General features: G+C 43.5%; 1 protein-coding gene across 1 annotated transcript; it reads right to left on the minus strand.

Annotated features, from left to right (window-relative positions):
- Positions 1 to 653: 653 nt before the first annotated feature.
- GMNC (geminin coiled-coil domain containing) lies at positions 654 to 9610 on the minus strand (the record flags this gene model as incomplete). The annotated part of the gene is made up of 5 exons (XM_081138959.1): positions 9553 to 9610; positions 7731 to 7905; positions 6070 to 6158; positions 5023 to 5139; positions 654 to 1274 (listed from the first exon to the last, which is right to left on the minus strand). Exons 1-5 carry the CDS (start codon positions 9553 to 9555, stop codon positions 654 to 656), a joined length of 1005 nt encoding a protein of 334 aa, XP_080995085.1. The 5' UTR covers positions 9556 to 9610.
- Between the last annotated feature and the right edge of the window lie 994 nt (positions 9611 to 10604).

Raw genomic sequence — 10604 nt, forward strand, 5'->3', positions numbered from 1 at the left:
AAAGGCAGTTTTCAGCCCGGCCGGCATGGCTCAGTGGTTGAGCTTTGACCCATGAACCAGGAAGTCTAGGTTCGATTCCCAGCAGGGTTACATGCCCAGGTTTCAGGCTTGATCCCCCGTAGGGGGCGTGCAGGAGGCAGTCAAGGGCTGTTTCTCTCTCGTTGATGTTTCTATCTCTCTATCCCTCTCCCTTCCTTTCAATGAAATCAATAAAAATATAAAATAAAGGCAGTCTTCAGAAATGAAGAGGAGCAGGAGAGCGATACAAGTGAGAGAGTGGAAGCTGTGAACATTTAAACTGCTTGATGAAAGAAGAAAATCTGTTAGACTTGATATAATTGGAACAGCATGTGTAGGTCTCAAAGGAATATAAAGGCAATTGGAAAATACCTTTTCAAGTACAGGGAGGAAGTCAACAGCAGGTGTTGGTGGGTAAGCAAGTCAAACCTAGGTGAAAGAAGAGCAGGCATGTTTCATTACAGAATCTTGGAAACCATTCCCTGCAGATTTAAGTGGGTAATTGAGAGTGACATTTAAAGTGGCAGGAGACAGTCTGGGAAATAACTTCAGTATTCCACACAGTCAGGTTCAAGTGCAAGAGAGGTCTTTGTAAACAGAGTTCATGGCAGAACTTTGTGATAAAAGTGGAGTCACTAAGACTGCTTAGGGACCCAGGTAAACTTCCAGCCTCCTGCCTCATCTCTACAAACAAAGGCTTGTCCCTGGTGGAAGGAATGAGTTTTCACGTTACAGTGAGGGCTCAAGGACGTGGAAAAGGCCATCTCCGTCTTATTGGGTGACACATCTGAAGTATAGTAAGGAGGAGTTTGCAGTGCTCCTGGGGGATTGGAAAGTTGAGAAAGGAAGTGAAAATCTTCCCCAGGGCCGGCAGTGCTGCAGGAAGGGGTTGTTCTCTCACCTCCATAGTCAATTGGCAGATCCTCCCTGGGGGCGTTTCCATAATCAACTGCATGCTCTGGAAACTGGGGAAATGTGCTGGTGATTCTTCTGGGATGAGAGGAGAGGGCACTGTAGTTAGCTGATAAGGTGTCATCAATGGTGTTGAGGTCTTTTAACCCAAGTGTTTGAAGGACCCAGGGATCCACAGGGGGTCCAGGTTGTTTTTCACAGTTAGCAAACTCACTGGAGAGGTTCCTCTTGGCATTTTTTCGATGGGGGATCTCAGGAGGAAAATAGCTTTGCTCCTTGGGTTTTCTCTTCCCCTTTCTGAGTTTTCCATATGCTTTGGAGAAATCACCTGATGACAGTAATTTCTGGGGAAGTAAGATTTGCAAATATACACAGTCAGGTAATCAAGCAAGATTGCTGTTGTCTAATTACACCTACTTCAAACAGTGACTAGTCTCTGTAAGTCCTTAGAAAACTTGATTAAACTTCTATTTTACACATACACACACATGCACAAGTAAAACTGATTGCATTAGCTTCTGTTTCTAAATTTAAATCTATGATGAGAATTTACTACCTAGAAACCCAGACTCTCCAATATAAATGAGAGTAAATGATGTCTTTAAAATTTTAATCCAAGGAAGTAATCACTATTATTATAATGAAAATAATAGCAATTATCATGTATTAGACATTGGTTACATGCATGATCACATTTTGTTTTAAGTACTATTAAAATCTCCTTTAATGAAGAAACTAAGGCATAGGCATATTGATGACTTGTTAAAAATCATTCAGCCTAGATTTACACCTAAACCATCTGAATCCAAACAGAACCAGGGGAGGCAAGTTGGGGAGTTGGGTGAAAAAGTTGAAGGGTTTGAGCTAAAATAAAGAAATAAATAACACAAAGACACAGGAAAAAAATAATAAAACGGTTTCTTTTTGGTTTTAAGTTAATATGATATTCCAATGATGTATCTTTTCACAATCAAATAATTGTAAAATAATACATAATTTTAAATATTTCTATTTCTTTCTAAAGAAAATTAAAATGAGTTTATTCCACATAGCACTGGAAGTCCTACCCACAGCAATCAGTCAAGAAAAAGACATAAAAGGCATTGGCATCCAAGTTGGAAAGGAGGAAGTAAAACTGTCATTATTCACACATGACATGATATTGTACATAGAAAACCCTAAAGACTCCACCAAAAAACTACCAGAGTTAATAAATGAGTTCAGCAAAGTAGCAGGATACAAAATTAACAACCAAAAATAAATGGCATTTTTATACACCACTAATGAACTCTCAGAAAGATAAACTAAAAAAATAAAATAAAATAAAAAAAATTCCATTTACCATTACAACAGAAAAATATTAAAATAACTAGGAATAAACTTAACCAGGGAGGTAAAAGATCTGTACTCGGAAAACCATAGGACATTGAAAAAAAGAAATAGAGGAAGGTACAAACAAGTGGAAGCATATCCATGTTTATGGATTGGAAGAATTAAAGGCCTATATTACCCAAAGCAATCTATAGATTTGATGCAATCTAATTCACCATTGGATAAGACTTAGAACCAAAAAAAGACCCCGAATAGCCTCAGCAATATTAAGAAAGGACAAAGTTGGAAGGATCAAAATACCATGTATTAAACTATACTACAAAGCCATTGTAATAAAAACAGCCTAGCACTGGCACAAGAGCAGGCATACAGCTCAGTGGAACAGAACAGAGGACCCAGAAATCGGCCCACACCTTTATGGTCTGTTAATATTTAACAAAGGAGGCAAGAGCATGCAATGGAGTGAAGACAGTCTCTTCAATACATGGTGTTAGAAAATTGGACAGGTACATGCAAAAAAATGAAACTCGAAATGGATAAAAGACTTAAATGTAAGTCATGAAACCATAAAAACCCTAGAAGAAAACATAGACAGTAAAATCTCAAACAGCTCCTGTAGCAGGATTTTCATCGACACGTTTCCTAGGGTAAGAGGAACAAAGGAAAAAATAAACAAATGGGACGACATAAAACTAAAAAATTTTTGCACAGTAAAAGAAACCATCATCAAAATGAAAAGGGAGCCCACTGCATGGGAGAACATATTTGCCAGCGACACATCTGATAAGGGGTTAATTTCCAAAACATAAAGAACTTACACAACTCAACCAAAGGAAGACAATCCAATTAAAAAATGGGCAAAGGACCTGAATAGACACTTCTCAGAAGGGGACATACAGGTGGCCAAGAGACATATGAAAAACTGCTCAATGTAACTAATCATCAGAGAGATGCAAATCAAAGAATGGCTGCTATCGATAAATCAACAAACAACAAGTGCTGGTGAAGATGTGGAGAAAAGGGAACCCTGGTACACTGCTGGTGGGAATGCAGACTGGGGCGGCCACTGTGCAAAACAGAATGGAGGTTCCTCAAAAGATTAAAAATGGAGCTGCCATTTGACCCAGTGATTCCACCTCTGGGAATGTATCCTAAGAATCCTGAAATGCCAATCAGAAAAAATATATGCACCCCTATGTTCATAGCAGCATTATTTACAATAGCTAAGATCTGGAAACAGCCCAAGTGCCCATCAGTAGGTGAATGGATAAAAAAACTGTGGGCCCTGGCCGGGTGGCTCAGTTCATTGGAGCATCACCCCATACACCAAAAGGCAGATGATCCGATTCCCAGTCAAGGCACATACCTAGGTTGCAGGTTCGATCCCTGGTTGGGGTGCTTATGGGAGGCAACATACTGATGTTTATCTCTCACATCAATGTTTCTCAATCTCTCTCCCTTTCTCTCTCTAAAGTTAATAGAAGTTTATCCATGGGTGAGAGGGAAAAAAAGGTGTGGTACCTTTACACCATGGACTACTATGGGGCCATAAAAAGAAGGATCTCTTATCTTTTACAACAGCATGTATGGACCTGAAGATTATTATGTTAAGTGAAAAAAGCCAGAGAAAGACAAGCACCATATGATCTCACTTATATGTCGAATCTAATGAACAAAATAAACTGACGAACAAACTAGAACCAGAGGCACGGATCCATGGAACAGACTAACAGCTGTCAGAGCTAACGGGGGAGGGGGAAACTGGACGAAAGGATTAGCCAAAGAACATATATGCATAACCCAATGACACAGACGACAGTGTGGTCATGGCCAGAGGGAAGAGGGAGGGGACTGGGTGGACATGGGCAAAGCCAGGAGGGGAATGGGACATCTGTAATAGTGTCAACAATAAAAATAAAGTTAAAAAAATAAAAATAATATAAAATTAGTTGCAATTATGGTCCCAAAAGAAACACTATGTAGCACTGCTTCCTCTTATTTCATTAACTTTCATAGCACTCTCATGTGATATGTATTATATTATTCTAAATCTTGCAAAATTCAGAACAAGGGAGAGAAAACCGCCTAATTAATGTCATTTCCTAATTTAATAACTGTTCTCTGGAGTTAAGGGTTCTGGCTACTAATGATGAGATGTGCTCCCTTTTTTAACAAAGCTAACAAAATAGTGCGCCCTTTTTTCTCTGAACTATTATGTCCAGTAAGAGTAGTAAGAAGCATCATCAATTTAGATAAAATAATATCAAATAGTGTGGCTTGTCTAGAAGTAAGGTAAAGATTGATAGAAGCAATAATAATAACAGAATGACAGAAAGAACTTTTAGCCCATTCATTTACAGGTGAAGGTAACTGAGGCCCTAAGCGACAGCTCTTCACCAAAAGTCAGATACTTAGACGAACCTAGTGTCTCTCAGATCTGCTTCCCTCTCTAATGTTCCATCCATCTCTGCCTTTTTATTCATTTCCGTGGTCTCAGCAATTCCCTTAACTGGCTTTTGATTCTTAAGCGACGTCTTTTGTAATATATGACTGAAACCTGCAATGTAGTTGCTTCCAAGAAATGATACATGAAGATTCTGCCGAAAGTGTTATATTTTGTTTAGAGAAATCCGTCCATCCTCTAAATGCATTTGAAGGCACTTTGTTTAGTATGCTTCCTCATTTAACCAAGGAGTTTTACCCAGACGGTCTTCTTTCTCCAATCACCACTCTGTCCTTATAAAGGGGAGAGGTACATACCTTGGCTTTTTCCTCAAGACATTTAACCAAAGCAGAATTCAGGTATTGTCTGAGGTGATTGTTTTCTTCATGCAACCTAGCAAGTTCTTCTTCCTTCTGCACCAGAGTGTCTTGGAGCTGCAAAAGGCAGACAATGGTGAGGGCCGCTCCACTATATTGACTTTGTAACCTTATAATAGTGCCACTGATCCTTCACCTGCTTAAACCTGATTATAATTTTGTTTGTTTTAAGAACTCTACCTCAGGGAGCCCTCGTCCTCAGAGGCCTAAATTCAGTCTACACCCACCTACCACCTGATTGTTCAGTTTGCGCTCTGAATTTTTTTCCACTGCAAAGTGTTTGAAGAGATTATATGACTTTGAAAATAGCAACCACAAGGGAAGGTATGTAGGAAAATGAACTGCGTGCAACTGTTTAAATATAGAAAAAAGGTGTATGAAAACGTTTTTGCTGGACTCCTTCCTTACACCTTACAAAAAAGGGAAGAAGAACAAAGGTGGGTGGGCTTCCCCAGCCTCAGATTGACCTTTTTGAGTGTCCACTCAATTAGATTCAGTTACTCTCTTAAGAACAGCTACAAGCAAAATATGGAACATGAAGCAATCTTCGTAAAAAACGTATAATCATCGTTCCTTCACCAAGTGAGGAGCTATACTTATGGTTTAAAAATATTATGACACTCACTATATCATTTGATCTTTCCAGCAGCTCTCAGAGGAAGGCAGCCCAACTATTTCAATTTCATAGATAAGTAGAAAGGATTGAAGAGGCCATACAATTGGTAAAATATGTAGAGGTAGGCCTTGACCTCTGGTCTTCTTGGAGGGTTTTGGTTGGTGGTGGTGGTGGTTTTGGGGGGCAGGGGGTTGTTTGTTTGATTTTTTCTTTGGTATATTCATCTAACTTGTATCACTCTATAGACCCATATCCACTTTGGTCAGCAGATGAGTTTCCAAGGGAAAGGAAGCAGTGTGACATTAGCGACAACATTAAGAATGGACTGCGGGAACATGGCCGGTCCCAGGGTTCTGATTATCTGTACATACCTGCTTGTTTCTGTAGAGCTGAGAGGAAAGCTGAGCCTCTTCCCACGAACAAGAGTTAGGAAGAGGGAAATTCAAGTCACTAGATGATTCTATGTGGAAACACCAAAAAGGTAACTGAGAAAACACACTTGCAGTTGTTGGGTGATAAAGAATTTACCAAAGGATTTCAGAAAGTTTAATAGATTCAGTTTCCTTCCCCAAAATAGCCATTGCCTCCTCACAGGAAAACAAAATATTTAAAGCTTTAGGAAGGGGTCAGCATCCTATGAAAGACAAATATTTATAGACCATATGCCAGAGTGGCTACAGAGGTGAATTTTTAAGAACTAACAAGTCGCATCCCTCCCTAATATATGTATTCCTGCTGGCTAAATGTATAAAGATGGTCTCATCCCCATTATTAATGTATTCACATATTTACTGATCCTCCCCCCCACTAGGCATAACATTGCAATTCCACTATGTTTTTATCTTATTTTCTAAGCTTTACTGCTTGAAAATGTAGTGTTTGGCTCCAGAATAAAATTCTATTTTTGATGCTACCATTCCCCCCCAGATGAAAATCTCTGCTTGTCTGCCTGCCAGTTAAATCTGATGGAGAACATTTATGCAGAATTTTATGTGGTCGCAATTTCTATTTTACAGTAATTCCGACCTTGCTTTTTTGACAACATTGGAGAAATCTCAGAACTGTAACTCAGACTCATGCATTTCAAATGTCATTCTTTGTATGTTTTATATGCTTTATATGTTTTGGGGTGTGTGTTTTTTTCATATTTGACAGCAAGCTATACCTACCAACAAAGACTATGCGTGGGCATGCTACATTGGTTTACTTTTACCTTTTTTCCCTCACCTAGTATAGTTCTGACTCTTGCCTTTCTCTACTTACACTGAAATACTACTGAAATGTTTTTGATTAAACATTTCACAATGACTAAGGGGACAATAATAAAATTTTATACACTGTTTGGGTCTATAATCTTGGGCATTCTGTTTCTCTGCTGCTTGTAGTAGAAAGCAAAACCTGAAAAACTCTCTTCTGATATATGTGTTTTTCAATAGTTTGGGGATTTTTGTGCCTTTTCTCAAATTAATGTATAAATACTGTTTACTAAGCCCCAGGTCAAAATTAATATGTAATTTTCCATCAATGTTATACTTCCCTCCAAAACTGAAGTTTTCTTTGGGCAAAAAGGAATCATTTTCTCTACTTACAAGACACTGTTCATAGAATTTTATCTATGAAATAAAATATTAAGTTAGTATTTTCTTTACTTCCCTCTCATTTCCAGGGAAACTTTCCTGAATTCCAAAAGAAATGCTCTAATTGGTGTCTTGACTTCAAAAGCATCCCATTAGCATTGCTTATAAAACTTTGATCCAGACGCAAACTCCCTCAGCAAGTTGGAAATCTCCAAGAATTGAAAAGTATAGGGGGAAATACAGACTGTCCAGCAGGAAAGGGAAAGAATCCCATTGTCACTATTTGGCAAGTATGAAAGAATAAATTATTTAGCTTGTAAAATGCAGGAGTCTTTGGGCTTTCTTAAACTTTCCATACCATCCCTTCTACAGAGTTCCAGCTCATGATGCTTTGCAACTATGGGTGCTGGAAAAGGGCTTCAGATCTACCAGGAAAGCAGAAGAGCAGAACTTACCCTGTGCCTGTGGTGCTTGTTGGGTCTCTCTGTTGTCCAGGAGACCAGCAGCCCAGAAAGAGACCCAAGTCTCCGTGGAAACATCAACACTAGATTCTGACGTTGTAGTGGAATACGGGCAATTGTAGCTCTGGCCTCCTACAAAGTCCTGGTCTTGGCAAGGCAGAACGGTGTTCTGTGAAAATCAGTACGAAAGGGTAGGGGGTTACCCAGGAGGTGCAGTGATGGGGATTTGGAGAGAGGAAAGGGTGGGAGAAAATGCCAAAATTACATGCAGTGACTCAAAAACAGTAAAGGTACTAAGTACGGGTCCCAGGTTAATTTTGAGTGGTCAAAATAGAAATACTAGAAAGGAGTCAGCTCCTTGGTTTACCCAGTACTTTCCCAAGGCCCTCTCAGCAAAGAACAGGCTAGTAGTATTGGAGGGACCAAGTCTGTACATAACCAGGAGTATTCCCCATTGCCAGGTCTGGGTCATCTAACAGGCTACCCAGGAATTAAGTAAGAGGAATTCTACTGAATGATTCAAAGATGTAAGAACTATTTGACTCTTTCTAGCAAATATCTTAATTATATTTGCAATAGCCTTGAAAGACAAAGAACACTAAGGCTGAAATAAACGGGGCAACAAAATATAATCTAACTTCCTTATTTTAATGTCCTACTTTCTGAATTATAAACATGCCCCATTTGTCTCTTTTTCCTTCCTCTGGTTTCCAATGCTGCCGGATCCTGTGGTGATCTGAATGGTCTGAGACTCATATGTAGATATAGCCCAGGGATAACTAAATAAATATCGCTCCTGACTCCTAACTCTAAGCACGAAGCATAAAGTCACTCCAAGTCAACATATAATCGAAGCTGAGATAAATTAGTCAGCAGAGGCAGCAAGCTCTAGGTCTCCATCCCTAGGTCTCAGTGCCCTTCCAGAGTTATCTCGCCTTCCCTCACTCCCTGGCACGGGTCCTCCACCGTGTTCTGAGCCAGTGAACACCCTCCTGCCCCCGACTCCTTTCCAAATGTCCAGGCAGGGGCAGGTATGCAGCGGCCCCCCTGGGTTAATTTGTACAACAACACATTTCTAATGATCTGTCAATGTTTAATCAGGTAAAAGCCATTCATTTTAGTAGAGCCCAGCTTTGGACAAACTCTTTTTGACCACCCCAAAGTCTTTTGTTGACTTGAGGATTTTCTTGGGCATAACATAAACAAAGAGAAAACAAATAAGAAAAAGAAAAAAAAAATTATTATTATTATTTTTAAATCACACTTTGTTAATGTTCCCCGGTAAATTACGTTTTGAAAAAGTCCCATTTTGAAGCTGGTCCAGCTTGGGCAGTGCAGACCAAAGAAATTCAGCCAAGAGTTTATCAAGTGCTATTTTCTTTTATTCTAAAAGCATGTTTGTAGGCTCTTTTCCTGAGGTTATTACTGGAATCAGAGTTGAGCTATTATGCAATCGACACCTGAGAAGAAAACAAACCCCCAATAGCCCTAGACTAGGTCAAGCCCAAGTGTTTGCAAATATGTGCATAATCTAGAGAAAGAGGTGGAATGAAAAGTGAGTGCAGGTGTGCAGGGGGAGAAAGCTGGGAGAAGGTACAGAGAGAAGGAGTAACAGAGGGCGAAGGATGAGAGATGGGGGAGGGAGAGAGGGGGGAGGGAGAGATCAGGAAAAGTCAGGGAAGGGGAAAGGGGAGACCCGTCCTGACAGGGAGCAGAGAGATCTTGCTTCCAAGGGGGGAAACTCTAAATGCCGAGCGTACTAGCTCGGGCAGCCCGGGTTTCACCGCCGACGAGCTGGCGCAGGCTCCTCACTTACCATCCTGCAGGGGAAGAAGGCGCTGCGGAAACCGAGCCCACTCTTAATTTTTCGGTAAAGCCGGTGGGAGTTTAAATGGGACCGAGGGGAGGAGCCAGGGGAGGCGAGTTCTAATCCCAGGGAGCTGCGGGTGGCGCCGGGCTGGGCGAGCGCCGCCCTCTGATTTGGTGCGAGGCTGTCACACTGGTGACGTGGGTCAGGAGGCACCCTGCCAAGGCCAAAGTCACTAGCACGCGGGGCGCCCGCCGGGACCTGAACCTGCGAGTCGGGCGCGCGGCAGAGCTTCAGCCCCGCGCCCCTGCGGGCTCGCTGCCCGCGCCGGGGGAGGCGGAGAGCGCGCGGCCCGCGCCCGGCGGGGAACACCTGCTGCGCCCGCGGGGTGCGCGGGGCAGGGCGCAGGGCCCCGCAGGACAGGGCAGGGCGCAAGAGGCAGGGACCTGCAGGGTGCAGGACAGGGCACACAGGGCCCCGCAGGACAGAGCGCACAGGGCCCCGCAGGGCGCAGGACAGGGCGCAGGGTCCCGCAGGACAGGGCGCACAGGGCCCCGCAGGACAGGGCGCAGGGTCCCGCAGGACAGGGCGCACAGGGCCCCGCAGGACAGGGCGCAGGGTCCCGCAGGACAGGGCGCACAGGGCCCCGCAGGGCGCAGGACAGGGCGCAGGGCCCCGCAGGACAGAGCGCACAGCGCCCCGCAGGACAGGGCGCAGGGCCCCGCGGGGCGCAGGACAGGGCGCAGGGCCCCGCAGGACAGAGCGCACAGGGCCCCGCAGGACAGAGCGCACAGGGCCCCGCAGGGCGCAGGACAGGCGCAGGGCCCCGCAGGACAGAGCGCACAGGGCCCCGCAGGGCAGGGCGCAAGGGGCAGGGCCCCGGCAGGGCAGGGCGCAGGGCCCCGCAGGACAGGGCGCAGAGCCCCACAGGGCGCAGGGCGCGGCGTGGGCCCAACCCCGCAGCTCAGGGCTCAGCGCCGCCCGTGGGGAAGCCCAGGCCACAGGCCCGAGCTAATCCTGCCCCCGCGCCTGTGTATCTCCCCGGCCACGCGACAAACACC

Source organism: Miniopterus schreibersii, assembly GCF_964146895.1.
Source record: "Miniopterus schreibersii genome assembly, chromosome: 5".
Lineage (NCBI taxonomy): Eukaryota > Metazoa > Chordata > Mammalia > Chiroptera > Miniopteridae > Miniopterus > Miniopterus schreibersii.